The 27,462-nt window shown below is 43.7% G+C and overlaps 1 protein-coding gene and 1 pseudogene across 1 annotated transcript in view; one reads left to right on the forward strand and one right to left on the reverse strand.

Annotated features, from left to right (window-relative positions):
- The window catches only part of pcp4b (Purkinje cell protein 4b), a 51,985-nt gene extending 43,238 nt beyond the window's left edge, over positions 1–8,747 (forward strand). The window contains exon 3 of the mRNA XM_061218293.1: positions 8,529–8,747. Within this exon, the coding sequence (XP_061074277.1) occupies positions 8,529–8,659 (131 nt within the window). The 3' untranslated portion in view covers positions 8,660–8,747. The remainder of the gene's footprint in view (positions 1–8,528) is intronic.
- The window catches only part of LOC133107602 (uncharacterized), a 980,437-nt pseudogene that overhangs the window by 512,246 nt on the left and 440,729 nt on the right, over positions 1–27,462 (reverse strand).

A 27,462-nucleotide genomic window follows, 5' to 3' on the forward strand; every position in this document is an offset into this window, starting at 1 on the left:
CTCAGATGACACACAACGGAGGGCTGTCGTGGAGGCTAAACGCAAATAAATGCAGTTTACCCACCTCTGACATGTCAGAAATAGAGTTTATCCACCTCTCAACAGTTTATGCACCTCCAGTTATAAACATTGGACAACAACCTCCACCATCAAAAACATCCCTGGATAACATATAAGTAACAGGACAGGACGTTATCGCCGACATAAGCACATACTGAGGCACGCATTCGGGCAGCAAGTAGCCTAATGGACAAGCCACACACCAGGCAGAACTGACATAAGCCCATATATCTTTCAGGCAGCCAAGTATAAAACACAAATGCAGATAGACCGGTTGTCCGCAGCTAGCATTAGCAGAAGGGCCAGGTTGGCTCTCAGTGGCTGTGCTGGTGGTGGTGGCTGGAGTGTCAGAGTCTGCTGCTGGAAGAGGCTGAGGAGGAGGAGGTCTAAGCCATTTTCGTAAATCCATTTTTTGTCGATAATTAGGCTAACTGTCTATCTACACGGACAACTGCTATTCTTTTCGAACAACTTGAAATGGATTCTGCGCGCTGCAGCTCAACGTTAAAAGCGAAATCAAATGTAACAAGTTCACTCAGCGACCAATCAGGTCACTTGACCAAGACCGAGTAACCTGCTATGCACACCCAAAATTGTGCGTTTTCCCTGTTAATTTCATTTTATTTCATTTAAGTCACAGTTTGCACATTTAATATTAAAAGAATAACTAATATTTTTTTGGCCACGCCATGGCCTGTGGTAGGGGGGCATTAATGCTCGCTAGGGGGGGCACGGCCCTCGAATGCCCCACCATGGAGCCGACACTGCCCTGATGTGAGATAAATATAGACCCAACGCCTGACACATGCATGCATTCAACACATGGACAGCCCACCACCCTTAATTTAGTCTTTGATTAAGAAATCTATTTATGCTATAAAAATTCATGAGCTAGCTTAACATTTGACCTTCATTGGCTGAGAGTGCACATGCCAGTTTATGTGGTTGTCATGTCAACAATGAGTGCTTTCATATTCCATAAAGATTTAAAAGCCACATTTGCATTTGTCCTTCAGAGGACACAATGTCCTCTAGAATTTTACCCTAATTGGTACTCAACATTTGACCGAATGGGTTATCCGGTCAATTTGAAGTACACCTTTGGGTCTTCCTCATTTGCATTACTGAAAGCAAGGGCGGCAAAGCACGGAGGGGGATTTACAATTTACTAGCAGTAGAACTGGCAATGAATTCATTTTACAGGAAACGCAACACGTTCAACCAATACAATGCATATGTTAGCCTATGCTTTTTTCCCAACTTGATCACTGGACTAGGAGCAGCTAACTAAGTAGCAAGTATTTTTACAGCAGAAAACTTACGAGCTGGCTTAATTAATAATCATTTTACAATAAAAGCCACCTGTTATCGCCTTGATTTTCACTGTTCCCGATCTCAAACACTCAAATACTAGAACAATGCAGTCTACAACACGTCATGAAAAGCCAAGTGAAAAACGCATAAATCCCAAGATGTAATCATGCAACCCACTTACCACGGGAGGTCATTTTCGAAATCAAATGGATTTCGTGAACAGGCCATCACCCTCAGCCACACTTAACCTATAGGTTTTGGAGCTTGAAACTTATCTGGTGCTTTAACTTTTAGAAACAGTGTATTTGGATTACTTTATGTAATCCTTAATATACATGTCTTGTTCAGGGCATACTGTTCACATTGTTCATACCCACACCCCCAAAAAATCCCTTGGAATTTGCAGTCTACTATCTCACTCCTTTGGCCTCTTCCTTGGTCATTAGTTAGGTAGATGGGGATCCCAACAACATAGACTGTAGAAATCCCAACTAGCAGAAGTTTCTATTTCACCGCCAAAACTAGCTAACTTATCCTCATCATTATGCATCATCATATTATAAAAAAAGAACACTTGACCATGGTCAACCAAATACACAAGTCTTTGCATTTCAGAAAAGGAGGCTATAGGCTATTGCTTTCAAAGAAAGTATCACAGATAGTTTAATTAATATGAATTAATAATTTAATTAATAATCAATAGTGCATATATTTGTCATGGGCTGCTGTAGTAGGGGGCAGCCTGTCGCGTAGTGGTTAAGGTACATGACTGGGACACGCAGTGGTTCAATCCCCGGTGTAGCCCTTGAGCAAGGCCCCTAACCCTGCATTGCTCCAGGGCAGGATTGTCTCCTGCTTAGCCTAATCAACTGTACATCACTCTGGATAAAAGCATCTGCCAAATGCCATTAATGTAATGAAGTATTATTTGTTTTTTGAGTAAGGTACCGTGAAACTGATATGTTTGTTGAATTGACTCTAACCGCCTGGTTGGTAACAGCTTTGATACTGATACTAATTTTCTTGTGGAGTGTTCAGGTTTAGTTGTTGTAGAAGCCAGTAGTTAACTTCTGTAGCCTCGCATGGGGGAGAAGGGGCTGCACATCTGGTCCAGTTTGAAGAGGGGCCAAACACTGTGGGGGAAATATAAGCCAGGTCAGGTCACCAGCTAACAGACTTATAGCAGTCAGGTCACTAGCTAACAGACTTATAGCAGTCAGGTCACTAGCTAACAGACTTATAGCAATCAGGTCACTAGCTAACAGACCTGTAGCAGTCAGGTCACTAGCTAACAGACTTATAGCAGTCAGGTCACTAGCTAACAGACCTGTAGCAGTCAGGTACCTAGCTAACAGACCTGTAGCAGTCAGGTCACTAGCTAACAGACTTATAGCAGTCAGGTCACTAGCTAACAGACCTGTAGCAGTCAGGTCACTAGCTAACAGACTTATAGCAGTCAGGTCACTAGCTAACAGACCTGTAGCAGTCAGGTCACTAGCTAACAGACTTATAGCAGTCAGGTCACTAGCAAACAGACTTATAGCAGTCAGGTCACTAGCTAACAGACTTATAGCAATCAGGTCACTAGCTAACAGACCTGTAGCAGTCAGGTCACTAACTAACAGACTTATAGCAGTCAGGTCACTAGCTAACAGACCTGTAGCAGTCAGGTCACTAGCTAACAGACTTATAGTAATCAGGTCACTAACTAACAGACTTATAGCAGTCAGGTCACTAGCTAACAGACCTGTAGCAGTCAGGTCACTAGCTAACAGACTTATAGCAGTCAGGTCACTAGCAAACAGACTTATAGCAGTCAGGTCACTAGCTAACAGGCTTATAGCGGTCAGGTCACTAGCTAACAGACTTATAGCAGTCAGGTCACTAGCTAACAGACCTGTAGCAGTCAGATCACTAGCTAACAGACCTGTAGCAGTCAGGTCACTAGCTAACAGACCTGTAGCAGTCAGGTCACTAGCTAACAGACCTGTAGCAGTCAGGTCACTAGCTAACAGGCTTATAGCGGTCAGGTCACTAGCTAACAGACTTATAGCAGTCAGGTCACTAGCTAACAGACCTGTAGCAGTCAGGTCACTAGCTAACAGGCTTATAGCAGTCAGGTCACTAGCTAACAGACTTATAGCAGTCAGGTCACTAGCTAACAGACTTATAGTAGTCAGGTCACTAGCTAACAGACTTATAGTAGTCAGGTCACTAGCTAACAGACTTATAGCAATCAGGTCACTAGCTAACAGACCTGTAGCAGTCAGGTCACTAGCTAACAGACTTATAGCAGTCAGGTCACTAACTAACAGACTTATAGCAGTCAGGTCACTAACTAACAGACTTATAGCAGTCAGGTCATTAGCTAACAGACCTGTAGCAGTCAGGTCACTAGCTAACAGACTTATAGTAATCAGGTCACTAACTAACAGACTTATAGCAGTCAGGTCACTAGCTAACAGACTTATAGTAGTCAGGTCACTAGCTAACAGACCTGTAGCAGTCAGGTCACTAGCTAACAGACCTGTAGCAGTCAGGTCACTAGCTAACAGACCTGTAGCAGTCAGGTCACTAGCTAACAGACTTATAGCAGTCAGGTCACTAACTAACAGACTTATAGCAGTCAGGTCACTAACTAACAGACTTATAGCAGTCAGGTCACTAGCTAACAGACCTGTAGCAGTCAGGTCACTAGCTAACAGACTTATAGTAATCAGGTCACTAACTAACAGACTTATAGCAGTCAGGTCACTAGCTAACAGACTTATAGTAGTCAGGTCACTAGCTAACAGACCTGTAGCAGTCAGGTCACTAGCTAACAGACCTGTAGCAGTCAGGTCACTAGCTAACAGACTTATAGCAGTCAGGTCACTAGCTAACAGACTTATAGCAGTCAGGTCACTAGCTAACAGACCTGTAGCAGTCAGGTCACTAGCTAACAGACTTATAGCAGTCAGGTCACTAGCTAACAGACTTATAGCAGTCAGGTCACTAGCTAACAGACCTGTAGCAGTTAGGTGACAAGCTAACAGGCTTATAGCAGTCAGGTCACTAGCTAACAGACTTATAGCAGTCAGGTCACTAGCTAACAGACTTATAGCAGTCAGGTCACTAGCTAACAGACTTATAGCAGTCAGGTCACTAGCTAACAGACCTGTAGCAGTCAGGTCACTAGCTAACAGACCTGTAGCAGTCAGGTCACTAGCTAACAGACTTATAGCAGTCAGGTCACTAGCTAACAGACCTGTAGCAGTCAGGTCACTAGCTAACAGGCTTATAGCGGTCAGGTCACTAGCTAACAGACCTGAAGCAGTCAGGTCACTAGCTAACAGACCTGTAGCAGTTAGGTCACTAGCTAACAGACCTGCAGTCCTCACATAAGGATGGGGCTGAACTGTTACAAACATTAACATTTTTTAAAAATAGATGTTGCATTCTTAAAGTTAGACGACCTATCTTTTTTCCCCCTTCTTAAACACCCAGCCTTTTTATGCGAGTCTAATTTTGGGCAGTTTCCTCCGGAGGGCCTCAATATTCCCTGTGGGGCTTGTTATGGTTTGGATAATTGGCACGCTCAGAACTGTGTAAGGGGCTCCTATTGGGGGATGTGCGTCAGGCTGCCTTCTCTGTCCTCATTCTCCAGTGAGGAAAAACAGTCCGGTGCGTTAGACCAGAAGGAGAGGTCAACGTCCTCCCAGCAGAGCTGGAACATGCAATGCATCACCTCTGTCACATGCATAAACGCCAAAGCTGGATCCGCCAATTCAGCAAAGAACAGGGATTAAAAGTGCACTGACCCCCTGGGCTGACAAGATTGGAATAGTGGTCTTTTGGTGGAGGTTAACCACCTCTTAAAGGGTACCTGTACCAAAAACGAGCAGATGCCTAGATCTGTTCAATATATCATAAAAATAACTTTTCCCATTCTCTTAAGCTAAATAAGTCACGTATATCAACATATTTGAGTTATTTTATCTGACATTGTTGGCCCCGTAACACTTCAGTGAGAGGACATATTGCCGATTACTTGACGAAGGTGGGATGTGAAGTCCTTGTGAGCCAGGAGCCAATGCATGCTTTATGCGACCCTAGGGAGCTAGCGATTGTGCTGGAGGTCCCATCACTAAATGGGGATAATGTTCAGTGGTTTAAACAAACAACCAGTTCAAGTATCTGAATTGTCGCCATTCATAATGATGCCTTGATAAAAATTCTCTGCATGATTTTGCATATATACTCCAATGTGCTTATATTGGATTTAGCGGTTTCCGGTTTGAGCTGTCAATGACTTAACTTCACACCTTCGTCAGATATTCGGCAATATCTCCACTCACTGTAGTGTTACAGGACCGATATAGTCAGATAACATAAATATGTTGTTATGTGTGACTAATTTAGCTTACGAGAATGGGAAAAGTTATTTTTATGATATATTGAACAGATCTAGGCATAAGCTCTTTTTGGCTACAAGTACCCTTTGAGTGGAATTCCCCCCACTTTACCAATCGGCTCACAGCGATGATATAGCTCTGTGTCAGCCCGGACATTACTGAAAAGCATGGACACTATGCAGGATAGACTCTCCCATTAATATGTGACCTTTGACCCCAAGACCAGACAATGTTTGAATAAAAATTTCATTTTCAAATATTTAAAAAATTTCTTTGAATGAATCTGTGTATTTTAAAGGCATCTGCTGAAATATAGATGTGTGGTGTGGCACATAAACTATGGCACTATATATGCAGAGCCATGGAACCTTGGCACTTACCACACTTCATGATAAGCTCCCACGGGCAAAAGTAAATAAAGATTTTGCCATTTTGTCCTGCATATTTGAATATAGTATATATCTGGATGAAATATGTTCAAACCAACCCTATAGTATGAGAAAATGTATAAAAATTTTGTTTCAAAATTCTGATGTAAGAATGTGTTCAGTTCACCAGCCACTCTGTCATCTTCCTTCAAACAACATCAGTGGGAGGGGGGGGGGGTTGCAGTTCCCGAGGCTGCTAATTGATTGGTCAAGCCCACTCCATTCCCCTGAGAGTGCTCATTGATTGGTGGAACCCGCTCTGAATGTCCCTGGGGAGTGGCCAGTCTCCACTCAGCCAGATTAAAGCCACTCTCATACACACACCCCCACACCCAGAACCCCACTGAGGGTCTCTGTGTGGTAAGATCCAGGGTGGAGTACGGATACACAAAATAATCAAAATGACTATCTGTCCTGTCACAGTGAAGGTACGGATTTTATTTGTTGTTTTTTACAGCATGTATATTGTTACATGAGGATTACATATCATAAATCGTGCATTTTATCCCCTGGGTGTTGGCATCGGAAGGGTCCGAGATCATTGCCTTTCTGAACTGCATAAAACACTTTCACTTCCGCACACACATGCTCAGTAAAGCGGCGCTCTCGGGCCCTTCAGATGATCCCGTCACGTCACTGCCGCCCCGGGTTCAGAGCCCTCGTCCCCGCCGGGCACGGCATCTGCAGCCTCTCCTCCCGTGGGAGAAGCAAAGGAGGGAAGTGGGGAGATACAATGCCGCCAGATGTTCCATTTACAGAACCCAGGGCCGATCCAGTGCCAGGAGCGCCTGTGAACGGTGCGGCCCGTGCCAGGGAATCGAGCGCCCTCCGCACTGCTGCGGGCAGAACCGTCCATCCTCACCGCTCTGAGGAGCACATCCTTCTCCCAGTCCTGCGTGAATAAGTGGGGAACCACATTAGGCATGCATCGGTAATTTAGTGCAGCAGTAAATAAGCACCGGCGGCCATTTCAGCAGTCAGTCAGATCTCCAGCAGCCGTCATGTCATCGATTAAACGTCTGTCGCCGGGCAGAACAGGGCAGCCCTCTGCTTAGTCAGGATCTCAGGCATCTCACTGGCCTCGCGAAATGTTCAGTCCCCGAGTCTTTGTGAGGGATCCTATGTGATTCTGTGTTCAGTTTCATGTGTGCATGTGTATGTGTGTGTATGTATCTTTATGTATGTGTGTGCGTGTGTATGTAAACCAAATGTCTCGAAATAAGAAACAGTTTAATAAGGATTTCAACATTTTTATTTTCTAAATTATAGCAGTTTTGTTGTATCGGCTAACATATTCAAAAGTAAAAAAAAAAAATTCAAAGTTTCAGTTACAGATGCAGAGTTATAGGCTAAAGAAATAATTTCTATAACTACAACGCCCACAATTATCCATCCCCACCTACAGTCTGTATTCACTCATCTTCATTAAACAATTGTACAGTTTGATTTGCATTTGCAAAATTAGCATCAAAGTGTTCACCGATGTAGAGCACCCACCTGGGTGATGCACGGCGCAAAATGGCCGCATTACACATCGGTGGTGGTTGAGGCAAGTCACAGTCGTGGTCGGAGATGATGCGGTGTGGAGAAGGCGTGTTGCTCTCCGGATCGTTAGATCCATTCGTGCTGCTGGGGGATGTGGTCTGATGTATGCAGAGCATCCTAGATAATGTGGGTAACTGGAATAGATAGGGTACAACTGACAACCGAGAAAAGGGAAAAATCTGAAATAAATTTAAAAAACGCAGTTATGAGCCCAAATATTTATGAAAAGGCATGGAAGGAGGAGAGTATTGCATTTACAATGTTGGAGGAATTTTAATCGTGAAGTCCAAATGCCTGATGGCATTGGCTCTGACCTTTTTTTAAGCAGAAATATTGAACAACAATATAAATGTTTTAAATTAGAGAAGTCATTTATAATCTCTTTATTCCAAAAATAATAAAAATGTATGCCAGGTGATTCTCATATACCAAAATCTGTCATATTTCACATAGGTCTTTTTTCCTTCAGTATTAGATTAGATTCAGTGGATTAGATTAAAATGCACAGCATACACATGATGTAATAGAGATTTATAATGGTTAATCCTGCCTCTTAAAGATCCAAATCTGATAGATAGAGTCCCACAGGCATCTGAGGGCTAGGAAATCCCTTTTAATTACAGAGATGGTATCCATGTGCGATTGGCAGTGGCCAGAGTTAAAAGCTGAGGAAGCGGAAAACTCATTTTCGGACACTAGGGTGTGACCTCACCGTCTGCAGTGGGAGTACACGTGATCACGCACACACCCCCTGAAATCTACTAAATGTCACCTTCCTGCCCCACAGACGCCTCCAAGAAGGACGTTCCGGAAGATTTCGACATCGACATGGATGCCCCAGAGACTGAGAAGGCGGCGGTGGCCATCCAGTCTCAGTTCAGAAAGTTCCAGAAGAAGAAGACTGATGACAAGTCCTAGGGCCGAGGGGAGGGCCAGCCTGCTTCCCACGGGGGAGGGGGGGGCGTCTTTTGTTGCATGTCAATGAAATCACACTGTACGGACTCAACCTGGGGGGAGGGGGGGGGGAGCAAGGCACAACCCTGTCAATCACTGACCTGTCTGTGAAATTCTATATGTAACCCATCATTTGACTGCTGTAACAATAATAAATTATGAAGTTCTGAATACGTCTGAAGTTCTGCGGTCTCATCACTCGTCATGACCCTGGCTTTTATGGCAGTTATTTATCAATGATCAAAGCAAGAAGAGTATGGTAAACATCACAATGCTGCTTATTTTATGAATACATGAATATTACTTACTGTGAATGTGAAAGTATAAACATACAGTAGACTACGTCAGGGACCATGAGGTGGATTTATTTATATATATATATATATATATATATATATATATATATATATATATTTTCCTTTATTTCATTCCCAGTCGAGAGTAGACAGGTCCAAGCAACCAACTTTCAGACTGGACATAGTCCAAGACTGAGAGATTCTGACTACTGTTTGAGCAGGATTCAACAAAAATAACACACTGCGTGCTGTAGGCCTGGGATGTCTTTTCTTAGCCTAAAAACTCAGCGGGGAAAAATATAATTTCAAACTCACAGACCACCTTTAAATGTGGTTGAAAAGTGACATTTTAAAATGTCACATAGGGGGTTCCCCAGTGTCCTGGCTAAATTCCCAACCTGGCTCTTTCAACCAGCCTCGTAATCATCCCCTGACATTGCTCTCTCCCTCTCCACCTCAGCCGGTGTGTGGTGAGCGTACTGCCCCAAAATGGCGGCCGTGCACCACCCAGGCGGGTGCTACACACTGGCGGTGGTTGAGGCGAGTTTCCCCCTCATGACTGCGAGCCCTTTGAGTGTCTAGAAAAGCGCTATATAAATGTAATGATCTATCAATCTATCCGTCTAAAAGCACTGCCGTGTTTACGGCTATGAACTGCAGCCCTGCGACCGTCAGGTGGCTCTATCCACCGTGTGAGGGCTGCAGCAGAAACACATCTCCGCACAGCCAGCTCACGCTGCAGCAGAGCCTTTAGGGGCGAGGCGGTGAGTCAATCTCCATCAGGCGAGCGGGAGAGGGACACACTCAGGTGAGGCATTCAAAGTGACTGATCTTAACTGCCACGCTGGCCACAGCGCTGTGTAAATCTCAGGAACTTCTTCCAGCCCGGCCCATCCAAGGTATGAAAGCAGACTTCCTAAAACCAGCCGATAGATTTTTCCTTGTCAGATAGTGTCCTGTGACACACACTTTAATGGTTTGTGATTGATTGGCGACGTTATCTTCACTGAGTGAGATGTAGTTCCCATCTATCATTATCAATCTGATGCACTTCCACAGTAAAAAAACACAGGCTTTCATCTTATAGTACTCAATATATAAATATGGCAGGTATTCCATATATTCCCACTTGATGGGAGAGAATTGTAGAAATCCACAATGTAGCCTCATGCTTTCGGATGTTACATCATGCAAGTCATAAATCCTTGTTTTTACCCCGGCTTTCCATCTTATCCTCCATTGACTGATAAAACTAAGCAAGCAATGGGAATGAGGGTATTTCATGAAATCACTATCACATTACTCAGAACCGCCTGGAAGGACATCTTAATTAAGCCACACTGACTGAAATGCTGAGAGTTACTGCCGTGCTATACGCACTGTGATGGCAACGTGAAGGCCTCTCTGCAGATGAAGCAGCCTTAATAGGAGGAACAAGACCAGTGGTGTGGTGACCTGCTTAGTGAACGAACCCGCAGAGGATTATGGGGGTTTTCCGGTCAGGTCGATAGCATATTGAGCAGTGAACTCTGACCTGCGGTGAGCTGATCCACTGTTTCATTGACTCAGCAGCCCTGTAAGCCTGCGGTGATTAAGACGTGGCACGCCAAAAGGAAAGAAGACTCACCCTGAACGGTAAAAAAGAGAGTGGAGAGTGTATTCAGGTGAGAGAGTGTGGAGAGTGCATTCAGGTGAGACAGTGTGGAGAGTGTATTCAGGTGAGAGAGTGTGGACAGTGCATTCAGGTGAGAGAGTGTGGAGAGTGCATTCAGGTCAGAGAGAGTGGAGAGTGCATTCAGGTGAGAGAATGTGGAGAGTGTATTCAGGTGAGAGAGTGTGGAGAGTGCATTCAGGCCAGAGAGTGTGGAGAGTGCATTCAGGCCAGAGAGTGTAGAGAGTGTATTCAGGTGAGAGAGTGTAGAGAGTGTATTCAGGTGAGAGAGTGTGGAGAGTGCATTCAGGTGAGAGAGTGTGGAGAGTGCATTCAGGTGAGAGAGTGTGGAGAGTGCATTCAGGTGAGAATGTGGAGAGTGCATTCAGGTGAGAGAGTGTGGAGAGTGCATTCAGGCCAGAGAGTGTGGAGAGTGCATTCAGGTGAGAGAGTGTGGAGAGTGCATTCAGGTGAGAGTGTGGAGAGTGCATTCAGGTGAGAGAGTGTGGAGAGTGCATTCAGGTGAGAATGTGGAGAGTGTATTCAGGTGAGAGAGTGTAGAGAGTGTATTCAGGTGAGAGAGTGTGGAGAGTGCATTCAGGTGAGAGAGTGTGGAGAGTGCATTCAGGTGAGAGAGTGTGGAGAGTGCATTCAGGTGAGAATGTGGAGAGTGCATTCAGGTGAGAGAGTGTGGAGAGTGCATTCAGGCCAGAGAGTGTGGAGAGTGCATTCAGGTGAGAGAGTGTGGAGAGTGCATTCAGACCAGAGAGAGTGGAGAGTGCATTCAGGCCAGAGAGTGTGGAGAGTGCATTCAGGCGAGAGAGTGTGGAGAGTGCATTCAGAGCAGAGAGTGTGGAGAGTGCATTCAGGCCAGAGAATGTGGAGAGTGTATTCAGGCGAGACAGTGTGGAGAGTGCCTTCAGACCAGAGAGTGTGGAGAGTGTATTCAGGTGAGAGAGTGTGGAGAGTGCATTCAGGCGAGAGAGTGTGGACAGTGCATTCAGGTGAGAGAGTGTGGAGAGTGCATTCAGAGCAGAGAGTGTGGAGAGTGCATTCAGACCAGAGAGTGTGGATAGTGCATTCAGGTGAGAGAGTGTGGAGAGTGCATTCAGGTGAGACAGTGTGGAGAGTGCATTCAGACCAGAGAGTGTGGAGAGTGCATTCAGGCCAGAGAGTGTGGAGAGTGCATTCAGACCAGAGAGAGTGGAGAGTGCATTCAGGTCAGAGAGAGTGGAGAGTGCATTCAGGCCAGAGAGTGTGGAGAGTGCATTCAGACCAGAGAGAGTGGAGAGTGCATTCAGGTGAGAGAGTGTATTCAGGTGAGAGAGTGTGGAGAGTGCATTCAGGTGAGACAGTGTGGAGAGCGCATTCAGGTGAGAGAGTGTGGAGAGTGCATTCAGGTGAGACAGTGTGGAGAGTGCATTCAGACCAGAGAGTGTGGAGAGTGCATTCAGGCCAGAGAGTGTGGAGAGTGCATTCAGACCAGAGAGAGTGGAGAGTGCATTCAGGTCAGAGAGAGTGGAGAGTGCATTCAGGCCAGAGAGTGTGGAGAGTGCATTCAGACCAGAGAGAGTGGAGAGTGCATTCAGGTGAGAGAGTGTATTCAGGTGAGAGAGTGTGGAGAGTGCATTCAGGTGAGACAGTGTGGAGAGCGCATTCAGGTGAGACAGTGTGGAGAGTGCATTCAGGCGAGAGAGTGTGGAGAGTGTATTCAGGTGAGAGAGTGTGGAGAGTGCATTCAGGCCAGAGAGTGTGGACAGTGCATTCAGGCGAGAGAGTGTGGAGAGTGCATTCAGGTGAGACAGTGTGGAGAGTGCATTCAGGTGAGAGAGTGTGTAGAGTGCATTCAGACCAGAGAGTGTGGAGAGTGCATTCAGACCAGAGAGAGTGGAGAGTGTATTCAGGTGAGAGAGTGTGGAGAGTGCATTCAGGCCAGAGAGTGTGGAGAGTGCATTCAGGTGAGAATATGGAGAGTGCATTCAGGTGAGAGAGTGTGGAGAGTGCATTCAGGCCAGAGAGTGTGGAGAGTGCATTCAGGCCAGAGAGTGTGGAGAGTGTATTCAGGTGAGAGAGTGTGGAGAGTGCATTCAGGCCAGAGAGTGTGGAGAGTGCATTCAGGTGAGAATATGGAGAGTGCATTCAGGTGAGAGAGTGTGGAGAGTGTATTCAGGTGAGAGAGTGTGGAGAGTGTATTCAGGTGAGAGAGTGTGGAGAGTGCATTCAGGTGAGAGAGTGTGGAGAGTGCATTCAGGTCAGAGAGTGTGGAGAGTGCATTCAGGCCAGAGAATGTGGAGAGTGTATTCAGGTGAGAGAGTGTGGAGAGTGCATTCAGGTGAGTCTGACCCAGAGACTTTCTTGTATTCCTCATGAACAAACACAGAACACTTAGGAACTGCAGCGTGTTTAACCCTCCTATTATGATAAGAGTTCATGACCTCGGCTTTTATGTTTGGGATCAAATTGAGCCCAACAGTTTAAATCAGGGGTGCACAGCAAGGGCCAATCCGCTTCAGGATTCTGTGCCAATTTCTGCTCTTAGTGATTTAATTCGCTAAATTATATCTTGATGGGACATTTGTATGTAAACCAGCTACAGCCACAGACTGCTAGTGTATCTCCAACATTTTACTCTGCTCAAGTACAGGAGTGAACCAGCATCATTTCTAGAGCTATCAGAAAAATGAATTAAGGTAATTGGTTGGAACAAAAACCAGCTCTTGTGCACTCCTGATTTAAATAAACACAAAATTATTGCAAAAGAAAAAAAAAATTACACTTGTGTGTCGCCTTCTTATTGTCTCCAAAATGACCAGCTTTTTATTCATAATCTGTGAGAAACATCTCATTTCAGAGCGTGAGGTACAGGAAGTGAAAGTTTGGCACCTCTATGGCAAAGTGCCACAAGAATCATCCACAAGGAAATCGAAGATAAAAATATAAATGATAAAATAAAATAAGACCATACAACACATGCAAAGTTGGCACAGGACTACTGAAAACAAAACATTATGTTTTTTGCATATTGAAAATCATACAGTATGAAAAAAGATTAACTGGAGATGTCAAACAATGAATGGGGTCAAATAGGATGGTTAAGATGTGGCGTCTCTTCCCCTATTGTCTCCACACACGCGTGTCTGCGCCCCAGGGCTCTACCTCCTGACCGCCATCAGCACAGTCTCCTGTGCTAACACAGGCATGTGTATGACATGCATTCTCTCTTTTTGTTTAATTTAGATAATAAATAATAATAATAATAATAGATAAACTGATATATTACAGCTTTTCAGCTGACACTTTTATCCAAAGTGACTAGCAGTAGATTAGACTAAGCAGGGCACAATCCCCCCTGGAGCAATGTGGGATAATTGGCCAAGCTCAATAGCCAAACAGCTGGATCTTATTGTGGCTGCATGGGGCTTGAACCACCAACCTTCCAGGTCCCAGTAATGTACCTTAGCTAGGCTACAGGCTGCACACTAACCTGGTTCAAAGTAAGTGTTGGGAATGGCCCCGATTTTAGCCCTGGACATCACACGTCCTGGTTAACTCTGCTGCACATGGAGACATGATTTGGTTTTTACATTGCATAGTTTTTACATTTCACAAAAACTACCTGGCAATGGGATTGAAAGGCAACATTTTAAAAACACTGTTTACAGGCTATGAACTGCAACCCTTCATTGGTGGTTCTTCTGCCATCCACGGTGTAACTGTAGCGGAAATCACTGCTATTGTGAGCGCAGTGTGGCTTCCACTGATCAGCAGGTCCAGCATGCAGAGCGTTAGGAGCAGACAACCAGAGAAGCCAAATCACCGTCAGTCACATGATCACGACCCAGCGGGAGGGCTGGCTAAGTCACCAACCTGTCCATGCTGCTGCTCATTCTGCTGCTGCTGCTACGATACTACCCCTGCCAATACTACCCCTACCCATACTGCCCCTGCCCATACTGCCCCTGCCCATACTGCCCCTGCCCATACTACCCCTGCCCATACTGCCCCTGCCCATACTACCCCTGCCCATACTGCCCCTGCCCTACTACCCCTACCCATACTACCCCTGCCAATACTACCCCTACCCATACTGCCCCTGCCCATACTGCCCCTGCCCATACTGCCCCTGCCCATACTACCCCTGCCCATACTGCCCCTGCCCTACTACCCCTGCCCATACTGCCCCTGCCCTACTACCCCTACTGATGCCATCTCTGCTAATGCTACCCCTGCATACTTCTGTACTTGGAACTTTCAGAAAAGTCAGAAAAACATACCGTATAAACCATGGTCTGGAGTAGCCCAAACAGTACATGGACTCAGAGTCTGGTTGTCGTGGGGGAAAGAGGTCACATTTAAAGGTACAGGCTGGTGGTGCTAATTATAAATAACCTACAGCACTTCGAGGAATTCAAACGCATCGCCTCTTAGCATGAGAAACTGTAAAAGTACAGTGAGAAGAAGGTCATGTTTGAGGGACTGAAACTACAGGGAAGTCAGTGGTCCAATGTGCAAAGTTATTATTCTGGGGCCCTGTTACATTCTGCCCCCACCCCCAAAACCAGCCCCCCTGAGGGAACATGACCTGTGAACCACAGCCATTACTTCTAGGCTGAGTCCAAAATCGCATACTATCTTGCTGTTTAGGATGTCAGAATAGTAGTATTATGTCCGAACCATAGCAGAGTGTGCTAAAGCCACCCAAATGACACTGCATTTGGTGAGATATCAAAGTGTGTGAACACTGGACACTATTCTGGCAGGAGTATCCCACAGTGCATTGCGCTAGTTCACGACCCAATAAAATTGAAGGGCAGTATTCAACCCAAAGCTATGAAATAGTTGAACCATTTAAACGCAAGAACTACCTTTAACCTTGCTCAGCGGAACGTAGCTAAAATCTATAGATTAACATTTGAAATCTTTTTCATGACACAAAGTCACTTCAGCTAGCTGCCATCATCAACACACACTGTTTAAAGTGTCGGTGTTCTATGACAATGTAGTGTGTGCGAAAATCCATCTTACTTTTTACTGGTATACTAAAGACACCTTAGGTATGCCAAATGATAGAATACATGCAGTGTGTGTGTGTGTGTGCATGTCTGTTTGTGTCTGTGTTTGTGTACTCATGTCTGCATGTGTGTGTGTGTGTGTGTGTGTGTGTACATGTGCATGTCTGCGTGTGTGTGTATACATGTGCATGTCTGCGTGTGTGTGTGTGTGTACGTGTGCATGTCTGTGCGTAAACATCTACAACACATCCCCCCTACACATTTATATCCAAAAATTGGACAGAACACAAGTTTAGAAGAATGCTGTTGGCGTGTTTAGTCGATAGACTGGATGTAACCTACTTGTTTGTTATAAATAATGTTAAATGTCAACTATAAGACATTATAGCGTTTCAGCTAGTGCCACAAACAGGGTTTTGGATTATTGAATACACTATATTAGGTTATATTAGGGTAGTTGTACTTCATGATAATGCTCAATGGAAATATTTTTGTCATCAATCAGGCAAAACCAAGATGATGTCACGTTTCAGGTCTGTCTCGCCATGTTTTATGTTTATTCATTTTGTACTAGTCTTGTATTGTCTTATCATGTATTATGTTAGTCTAGGTTCGTCATGTTGTTTAGTTATGTTTCGTTACGATTTATTTTCTTGTCATGTCTAGTTATGTTTTCGTACGATTATATTCCTGGTTATGTTTAGTGGTTATCGTCTTAGTTTCGCTTTGTGTTATGTTTTGATTTATGTTTATTGTTACGTTAACTGGTCACGGTTTATGCATACACTTTTACATGTTTTTCCGCAAACCTTGCGTTCCGCCTTTTCTCTCTCTCTCCTTCGGTCATTCACTCCCTAATTGTTTCCATTTGTCTATTTACTAAAACTACTAACGCTAGATCAGGATTGGGTAGAGACTAACAAACTAATCATGTGTTCATGTTACCTTACGTTTCTCGTGCATGTCATTTACTAATTTACTAATGCTAGGGCAGGATAGGTTTATTACTAACGATTACTAATCTCCTTGTTAAACTTGTCATCCATCGCACCTGTTTTCCATTTCCTTGCTACGCTCCAACTAATTGTCTGCACCTGTCTACACCCGCATTTATAGCTCAGTCGCGCTACTGTTCACTGCGAAATTGTCTGCCTCTAGTTTTACTACGCAACTCTTGAGCATTATTTTCTGATTGATTCACGTTAAGATCCAAGCCTGTTTTACCGACCATCGTTATTGATTTCTGTTTCGTTAACCATTGTTTGTTTTTGACCACGTCCTCGCCTACCGTCTTTGTACTTTTGCCTCGCTGATTGTTTTATGGTTTCGACTTCCGCATCGCCCTCGACTACGACTCTGCCTGCCGTCCGCCTGTACATCTGCCCCGCTGACCGCTCTCCTGCTACCGGACCTCCCTGCACGTTTACCGACTACGAGTTTGCCTCTTCCCTCGGCGCCGTGCTGTTTGTTTGTTTTATATATTTGTTTGGCTGGATCTACGTGTATGGACATTGCTTGTTTTGACTACGCTCCTGGGATTCGTCCCGAATAAAGCCCTGACGGGACTTTATCTAACCTTTGTTTCTGAGTCGTGCATTTTGGGTCCAACCCCCACGCACCCGTCTCAGATGAGCCATGCTTTAATTTGAATTGCTCCTGGACCATCGTCTCTCACAGCTGGAACTGAGAATGAAAAAAGGTTTGTGTATAATAAAGTTTTTACGAAAATGCTGGTCACAAAGCAGTGTGGTTCGTATCCACCTTTCTAGTGACCACAGTTATTCAGTAGATTTTACAGTGCATTGTGGGATATTTATAGTGCCCTCTAAATGAGAGCAAGATTATATTTTTGAATTAGAATTGACACTAGACCAAGATGGCTGACAGCCATTTTGGACACTGTCTATGTCAACCACTCTGGCCCCAGCACTACCATAAGGAAAGAAGAGTGACTTGGCTTGTGTTGTGTTTCTAATGCAGAGTGCATTCAGGAGAGGTCCGGCCTGCCCAGGGGCTTCGTGTTCCTCATGAACAAAGAACATTTTACAACCACACCATAGCAAATGCAGCATATTTAAACACACAAGCCCTGTGAGCGTTGGATTTATAATCAATCAGGCATTATTACAAACAGCTGCAGTTGGGGAGCAGAAAACTGATGGAGTGGAAAGCTTCCTCTTAAACTAATTATTGGCCTGCACCTGTTTTCAGTAATTTTCCCTGATTGTCAATACAGCAATTAATTCACAAAATACTCAATACCACCAGGTATAGCCAGTGCTCCACAATTAGGCAATTATTTATTTTATTATCTAATTAGCATTGCCAAATTCTGCACATTTGATCAACATTATTTGAGGATACAAGTAGACCTCTTCCTTCTCTGCACTCACGCTCAGAAGATATTAATAGATTTGAAACAATCTTGGACAATTCTGTTCTTGCTGGTAATGCTGAAAGCTAATGTAGTTAGGAGGGCGGTTTATTTTTCCTTAGGGGTACTTAGTGAATAAAAAGGATTTATTTAATTTATTTAATCATTTAAAACAATATGAGGAAACGATGTGCTACTTGCCAATCGATTGGTCAGATTGTTGGCACACTTGTTAAGGAAAATGAATGAAAACAGGTTAAGACCAATGATTTAAAGTAATGTTCCCCCCCACCAGTTTTAAGTTCACTGCGTGCTGCTGAATAAAAATGCTTTCCGGTCATGTTGCAGGGCATTCTGGGCTGTGAGATACGCACAGAACAGTATCGGTGATCACACAGAGCAAAGTCTGCGGTTTCAGAGACCAGGAGGAGAGCCTGAAGGTCCAGGGGTTCTAAGGGGCTTATGGTATGCAGACCCACTAACCCACTCAAAGAAATATGATTGATGATTAAAGTATGGCCTTTTCAGGAAGGTGCTCGCCCTGTGTAGTTTAGACATTCTTCATTTATCCAGCAGGCTGCAGAGTATCCATTCAAGTGTGCGCCTTATTACTCTATGTGTGTGTCTGACAGAGAACACAAAACAATTTCACAGTGTGTGATCTCTAATGACAATGAATCATCCGTGCTGCTGCAGAAACAGACAGGCCCATGATGATGTCCCACTCCACTGCGCTCATAAGTGCCCAAAATAGACAAATCTAGCTGCAAAAAGGCAAATATGCAGAACGAATTATATGTTAACATTATTCACTGCATATACAGGCCTCAGTATGATGTTACAATCTCGGAAGCAGGTCCCGCCACGAATATGATAATCGCCAACGGCAACCAGATTGAAAGCTGAAACAGTGGCATTTAGGGTGGGTAGTAATGCTTGTACAGCATGGTAAATGATCTATAAAACGAGCCAGAATGGAGGACGGAAGGGGAAGATTGGTTAGGTAGATGTGTAGTTGTCTTGTGCAGTTTAGATGTTCTTCATTTATTCGGCAGGCAGGCAGGTGGACGTGGGGGTGACATTGGCTCTGGAGGTAAGAGCAGTCATCTGGCAGCCGGAGGGTTGCCAGTTCGATCCCACAATGGGTGTGTCGCAGTGTCTCTGAGCAAGATGCCTAACCCCCAATTGCTGCTGAGAAGCTTTTTGGTGCCCTGCATGGAAGCCAATAGTTGTTGGTGTGTGTATGAACGGGTGAATCAGAAGCATCAATTGTATCGCGCTTTGGATAAAGGCGCTATATAAATGCCAATTTATGTACGTCCCCATATTTCCGGGGGAGAAGAAACATCTCTCGTATCTGTTCATTACATTACATTACATTATTGGCATTTGGCAGACGCTCTTATCCAGAGCGACGTACAACAAAGTGCATACCCATAACCAGGGATAAGTTCGCTGAAAGACCCTAGAGGTAAGTACAATTTCAACTGCTACCTGTACAACAAAGATAAGGACAAGGGCCATTTTCTTTTTTTTTTTTTTTTTTTTTTTTGAACAAACAAACAAACAGAGCAAAAGTCACCAAAGTTAACTATCCAAACACTGCTTACCTAGCCAACTAAAATACTGATACACAAGTCACAGAGACAACAATTAAGGTTCACAGGGAGGTAGGGAGGGATGGGGAGAGGTGCTGTTTGAAGAGGTGTGTCTTCAGCTTGCGCTTGAAGGTGGGGAGGGATTCTATAGTTCTGACCTCAACGGGGAGTTCGTTCCACCACCGTGGAGCCAGAACAGACAGTAGTCGTGAGCGTGAGGTGGAGGTTCTGAGAGGGGGAGGTGCCAAGCGGCCTGTGGAGGCTGAACGAAGGCTGTTCAATGTTGGTTCACTTACCTATTAGTCTTGAAAAACACATCAGGTATGTTTTTGCTCCTTATCTTTGTAGTGAGGTTTTTATCAACCACATGGAAACTGCATGGTCCTGTTGCTGCCATATCAACACTGAAAATAGGATTTCAAGTCAAGTAATGGTACCCTAAGGTTTTCTAATGGGGGCAAAACCTATTGGAATAAAGTAACATAATAATGAGAGATTACAAAACAGCATACATTTTAAAGTAGTACTGCATTTTTCTGTTCAAATTAAAAATCCTAAATTGTTCTGCTCTGCATAAAAATAGGTTCTACTTGATTGAAGCATTGCTTGTACTTCACTGCTGAGAGCAAACTGCTGAAACATCGGCAATGCATGACTAATGTTACTCTGATGATTTTTTAATGGTTTCTGGGCTTCATATGAGAATTATAAAATCTTAGTTCCTCCAAATAAAGAATTTGGTGGATTCTTTTGATTGATTTAATGATAATTAATTAAAGTGCATACAACACATTCAGCTGCCTTCTGCTACACTGTACTAATGCTAATGTACAGTGCAGAATGCACCTTGCTGCTGTGCATTTAGCATTTTTCCACAGCAGTAAATGTAATGTGTGTTGTGTGTCCCACAAGACCTTCTGTTACAGACCTTAGAATGCAAAATTCCAAAGTCATTATTGTCATTGATTATTTACCCAGACTGCACCTGGTTTTGTTGCTCTGTAGATGTGACTGGAGTTCCGTAGCAGGCTGTCAGAAAACACCAGAAGAAGAACAGCAAAGAGCACAGCTCAGCAGTGTCTCTGAGCTGCAGGGGTTTAGCAGGGTCTCTGAGCTGCAGGAGTGTATCAGTGTCTCTGAGCTGCAGGAGTGTATCAGTGTCTCTGAGCTGCAGGAGTGTATCAGTGTCTCTGAGCTGCAGGAGTGTGTCAGTGTCTCTGAGCTGCAGGGGTTTAGCAGGGTCTCTGAGCTGCAGGAGTGTATCAGTGTCTCTGAGCTGCAGGAGTGTATCAGTGTCTCTGAGCTGCAGGAGTGTAGCAGTGTCTCTGAGCTGCAGGAGTGTATCAGTGTCTCTGAGCTGCAGGAGTGTAGCAGGGTCTCTGAGCTGCAGGAGTGTAGCAGTGTCTCTGAGCTGCAGGGGTGTAGCAGGGTCTCTGAGCTGCAGGAGTGTAGCAGTGTCCCTCAGCTGCAGGGGTGTAGCAGGGTCTCTGAGCTGCAGGAGTGTATCAGTGTCTCTGAGCTGCAGGAGTGTAGCAGTGTCTCTGAGCTGCAGGAGTGTAGCAGTGTCCCTCAGCTGCAGGGGTGTAGCAGGGTCTCTGAGCTGCAGGAGTGTAGCAGGGTCTCTGAGCTGCAGGAGTGTAGCAGTGTCACATATCACATATTGCATTGTTAGTGGATGGAGAGACCTGAGGATTCACTGCAAATGCTTTTGTCTGAGAGTTCAGAGGGAAGGCCAGCCAGGGCTGGAGATTAGGTGCAAATACTACAGGGCAGAATGTGAGGGATTCTGTAGATCTTTCTAGATCTAAGAGTGCACCCTGAGTGAACCGTTGCCTCTAATCCTCTCAGCGTCAGGCCTGGAAGGCTCTGGTGAACAAATGAAACACTGTGCCAACCTAAACAAGCTCCTGGACCTGACACTTTCCAGCAACACATTAATCCACCAGAGGAATGTTGGGATCTTTAGAGATTGTAGTTTTATACCACATGCTACTCTCTCTCAATCTGGGGTGGTTCATTTGTTGGGACATGTCACAGATGTCTGTTTTATGAGGCCAATGCACAATGATTGGCAACATGGCCACCAGACACTGTCTGTTTTATGAGGCCGAAGCAGAACGACTAGCTACATGGCCACCAGACAAGGGCCAGTTAATTACAGTATTTGAAGGTAAAATAGCTGAGATTTTTGTGTTAAAGCATTGTTATAAGGCCATTGTAAATCCCTTCCAATCATTGAAAAAGGCTCATTGAAATGTTGACTCACTCTCTGCTGGTGTGGATAGTCCTTAAGTTCGGGTTTACACCAGTAAAATCCCTACATATTTCTTGCCATTATAAAACATGATCTGTTTTCACCAATATTCTGAACAGAATTTTGTTTTTGGTGAATCTGCTAAAGTGCTCCCAAGCCTGTTAAGATGTTGTTTTATATTTGCATTATATTCTCCTGACATTATTGTTGCATTATGAGCTTATTAACAGTGAGTGAAGAGATGGGGCAACTGCTGAACATTCCAAAATGCCAACATAGTGGTATATACCACAACTATTCATTTATTCATAGGGAAATCTTTTGAAGATAATTCTCGGAAGGTTTTTGCTTGTGATACGCAGTGAGTTATGCCATGCTTCAGGGCAGTAAGGTTTATTCATCAAACAGTGCCATGATGGTCTTGTTCACTCTGTGTTGTGTTTGGATAACAAACAGTTATCATAAAGGATAACTGTTGTTTACCTTTTTTGAGCAAGTCAGTTTGAAGTCTATGGTGGTAAAATATTTTTTTTAAAGACTAATTTTCTGTGAATGTTATAGATTAGATAACTTCACAATACTAATTGTTGATTGGAAGAACTGAATTTCAGTATATTGATATATCAATATATCAGGCCTGACAATACAATGAGGCCCTTCTTCTTCCTGATTTAATGGCTATTGCTTCAAATGAGTCCTTTCATTTTTACTGAGACCAGTTCTACATTTTAATGGATGTTTTAAATAATAGAATGTCATATTTTATTTGTGATGGAAATGTTTGAGTAGTGCCATCCAAGCACCAGCAATATGGCCATGTTCCAAAACAACAAGCTGACTCTTATCCATCCAAGCACCAGCAATATGACCATGTTCCAAAACAACAAGCTGACTCTTATCCATCCAAGCACCAGCAATATGACCATGTTCCAAAACACAAAGCTGACCCTTATCCATCCAAGCACCAGCAATATGACCATGTTCCAAAACACAAAGCTGACTCTTATCCATCCAAGCAACAGCAATATGACCATGTTCCAAAACAAAAAGCTGAAAGAGAAAGCTATTTTTCTTTCCTTCTGACTCTTATCCAACCAACCGCTTTATTACTCACATGAATTATTGCGAAATGACCGCATATTATCATTCAGTAATATATATGGTAATCTGTCCATAATCTGTCTGTATAGACACTACGGCAGGGAAGATAATGGATCTGAAGGTTAAATATTTATATGTCAAACCTTTACTTTAGGGCGACTTCCATTTGTCACATAATTGCCTGGAGAGTCCTCTCCAATCATTTAATCACATTGTAAAATATTTAATAGGAAGGACGTTCATTATTCAGCATGGGCTGAAGCGTGGGTTACTTTGAGATTAATGAAAAGCTTGGCATTAAAAAAATCCATACTATATTTGTTTAAGATTTGCCATAACTAATGAAATTCTGTGCATCTCTCTCTCTCTTACAAATTGGAAACCATAAGACCTTTGTAAATGAAACACAGGTTAAATACTCAATATAAGGAGTTGATAAGGTATTAAAAAAAAAAACACTTTTCTGCAGATCCCCGATCTATAATGCGAGACATCGCGCTTGTTATCTCTTCAGTCAGGGATACAAACGACACCAGGATAATTTACAGTTTTACCTATTCTCTTAATTGTAGTTTCCTTGTGAGAGTCCTGCTCAAAACACATGATCTATCACACCAGGAAACAGAAGCTCTGCAGCATAGGGTTACTCCAGCAGAACTCACTTACCCAGAATGCTGTTCATCCACAGAATTTTAAAGAGGTACATCTATAACCAAGCATGTTTGTTTAAGCTGCAGTGCGACCAGGCAAAATAGCTGAGTCCTCAGCTAATGGATGTTGTTGTACGCTTAAGCTAATATGCGCTATACATGACCAGAAAGCATTCAGCGGGAGAATATAAATAATTTAGAATTTATTAAACTCTCTGCCAGTCACCCCAGACCCCGGTTCAGTAGCAGAGAATGCAGACTTTCCCAGCATTATTTGCTCTCTGACGACAATGTGTGTTTTACAGTGTGTGCTTTATTCAAAGACATTGAGGGCTCACTGAGGGATCATCCAATCACTCATTTTTCTGCTCTTTTATCTTTTACTTGCTCCTGACTGAAAATTGATCAAGGTCCGTCATCTTTAAAGACATTCCAACCCGTACCTTCAGACCCCTCCGATTGTTGTCGACAGCAGGGAGCAGTAACACTGTGTCCTCAAGGGCTAAGAACTGCTGCTTTTCCACCATCCCTTTACCTGGGAGTCAGGTGTGATCACCATCCCTTTACCTGGGAGTCAGGTGTGAACACACACCAATAAGTTGCCTATTAAGTAACACTAATTATCCAGGAGAAAAGAAACCCAAGGCTGGATTTGTATTTGTGATTTTGTCAGAAAAACATGGACATCACACCACTGGTTTATAGGATGATGCAGCAATCTGCACAGTCGCAGGTTGACCATCCATTTTCACCTTCGCAGACTCTGAAGGCTGGTGACAGACATGCCGGTACATCACTAAATGAAATGGGTCACACGCCCAATGTGGTGTGGACAGGGAGTGAAGCTCGATATATATAACACAGACCCATCTATACGGAGCTCCTGCTCTCTGCTCTCAGCTGAACACAGGTCGAAACCCGAATTTAAGTACTATGAACAAAACCCTTACCTATTGTACCTTTAAGCAGCAGAAGCTTTATAACAAATACCCCGCAGCCTTTCCCTTCTGACTGCTGTCCCTGGGGGAGGGTGGAGGAACCTTCCGGGGAAACGGAGTAATGGGATGATGGAGCGGACAGAACCTCGGCTGGGTAACACTGTGTTCATTATGTGTGAGGCCAACTGCAAAGTCGCTCTCTGTCCTCTTCACTAATTCATCATTCTTCCTCAGAATGTGCTTTCTATTATGCATAAGATGCACGGCATTTGGTCTGAGAGCGCACAGATGGCAGTGTGTTTCTGACGTTGAGACTGCAATGACAGCTCTCTACAGTCCGGCTGAGTCAGATGTTTTATAACAATGGCGTCTCAGAACCAATGAGACAGGGGCCACAGTGTCACTCCCCCGGTAGAGTAAAGGGGCCATGTCGGACAACTACACCAGGTGTCTGATGAAGACCAGAATCGGCACTCAAGACTAAGAATATGAAGACCAATACCCATTTGCGAATATGTTGGATTACTTGACAGTATAAAAACAAAATGGGGATGAAATGCTGTACAGGACGTTTGTACGTAACTGCCAATTGCTCGTGGCCCTACGAGCCGTCGTCCTGCAGTGGATGAAGGGCGCTGATCCATCGCCACAGTGCAGTGCCTTCACTAAATGAGACACGCAGCACCTCTAATCAAATCTACTCAAACATTTTGTTGTGGCAGATAATTCATTTCCTTGGCAAACAGCTGTGGTATTAGTGGGGTAGAGCACACTGGGGGATTGTTTGGAAAGAAACCCCATCAGGGTGATTCAGATGCCTCTGTATTGTGTCGGGTCACGTCCCTGTGTTGTCGTTTATTTTCAAACCACTGACTGGCTCTCTGTCTGTTACTCTTCACTCCCTGTACTCAGCCCACCGTATAGACTCCATTCAACTGGATTAATCCATTACCCTTGTGCATAACAATTTTCACGGAGATTGTAATTGTTTTAACTAAGTCTCTGTGAATTATGTAATTTATTGTGTGTTATATTTTACTTATTGTGACTGCGCCAAGTCTCCCTCGAAGAAGATATTTTATCTAAAGGGACGTCCTGGTTAAATAAATGTTGAATAAACATAAATAAACTAATATTGTACATTAATTAATATACCTGATCAATGGGTTTTACTTTTTGCAACATCGAGCAAGGTGGATGTGGTCTCCTCTTGTGTACCTTTCAGACATCCTCTTGTCTGTAAAACAGTAAAAAACATGGACCTGAGGGCCCTGTCACAAGCTGGAAATGAAAAGTCATGATCACTGCAGCTGGTGTCATGTAGACCCAGGATGCAGCTGTGTTCTGCTGAATGGAGCTACGAGGACCACTCCGCTACCCGGACAATTCATCCAATCCAACAGGCTTGAAGGCATAGGAATTGACACCGATATCATTCAAATCAACCAAATACACAACTTTGGGTGTCCAATTTGGTAGCCATCTTGAAAAATGGCCGCCATCTTTGATTTTCACATGGCCAGTCAGGTAGATTTGATCAGAAACCCCTGGAGAACAAACACCAAATTTCATGCTTGTATCATAATTTTCACAATTCCTCCCAAATATTGATTTTATCCGCTCCACTATACCCGAACACTACACATGAGCTAGTGAGGATAATTTTACAATCTACACTCAAAACCAAGAATATGAAGACCATACCCTGTTGCTGAATGTATTGGATTACACAAGGAGTCACATGGCAGAAAAAAATAATAAAAATAAAATCTGGATGTGTTATTATATAGGATGTTTGTACTTGGTGATGTTGATACTTCTTTGAGCTCAATGTAAATACTGTACCTCTAACCACAGTGCATTTTTGTGCTTTTATACAGGCCATTGTGCAGCAGAGTAGTATATGGATAGGGACTGGACCTGCAGGCTACAGGTTTGAAAGAGTCATGTAACAGCCTTCACATGGAACGTGTCTGGGTTTACAGAGAGTCCTCTGCACAGAGTTAATCACCAGTGTTAATGGTAGAGTTAGTCACCAGTGTTAATGGTATAGTTAATCACCAGTGTTAATGGTAGAGTTAGTCACCAGTGTTAATGGTATAGTTAATCACCAGTGTTAATGGTAGAGTTAGTCACCAGTGTTAATGATAGAGTTTGTCACCAGTGTTAATGGTATAGTTAATCAACAGTGTTAATGGTAGAGTTAGTCACCAGTGTTAATGGTATAGTTAATCACCAGTGTTAATGGTATAGTTAATCACCAGTGTTAATGGTAGAGTTAGTCACCAGTGTTAATGGTATAGTTAATCACCAGTGTTAATGGTAGAGTTAGTCACCAGTGTTAATGGTATAGTTAATCACCAGTGTTAATGGTAGAGTTAGTCATCAGTGTTACTGGTAGAGTTAATCACCAGTGTTAATGGTAGAGTTAGTCACCAGTGTTAATGGTAGAGTTAATCACCAGTGTTAATGGTAGAGTTAGTCACCAGTGTTAATGATAGAGTTTGTCACCAGTGTTAATGGTATAGTTAATCACCAGTGTTAATGGTAGAGTTAGTCACCAGTGTTAATGGTATAGTTAATCACCAGTGTTAATGGTAGAGTTAGTCACCAGTGTTAATGGTATAGTTAATCACCAGTGTTAATGGTATAGTTAATCACCAGTGTTAATGGTAGAGTTAGTCACCAGTGTTAATGGTATAGTTAATCACCAGTGTTAATGGTAGAGTTAGTCACCAGTGTTAATGGTATAGTTAATCACCAGTGTTAATGGTAGAGTTAGTCACCAGTGTTAATGGTATAGTTAATCACCAGTGTTAATGGTAGAGTTAGTCACCAGTGTTAATGGTAGAGTTAATCACCAGTGTTAATGGTAGAGTTAGTCACCAGTGTT

Source organism: Conger conger, chromosome 13, assembly GCF_963514075.1.
Source record: "Conger conger chromosome 13, fConCon1.1, whole genome shotgun sequence".
NCBI lineage: Eukaryota > Metazoa > Chordata > Actinopteri > Anguilliformes > Congridae > Conger > Conger conger.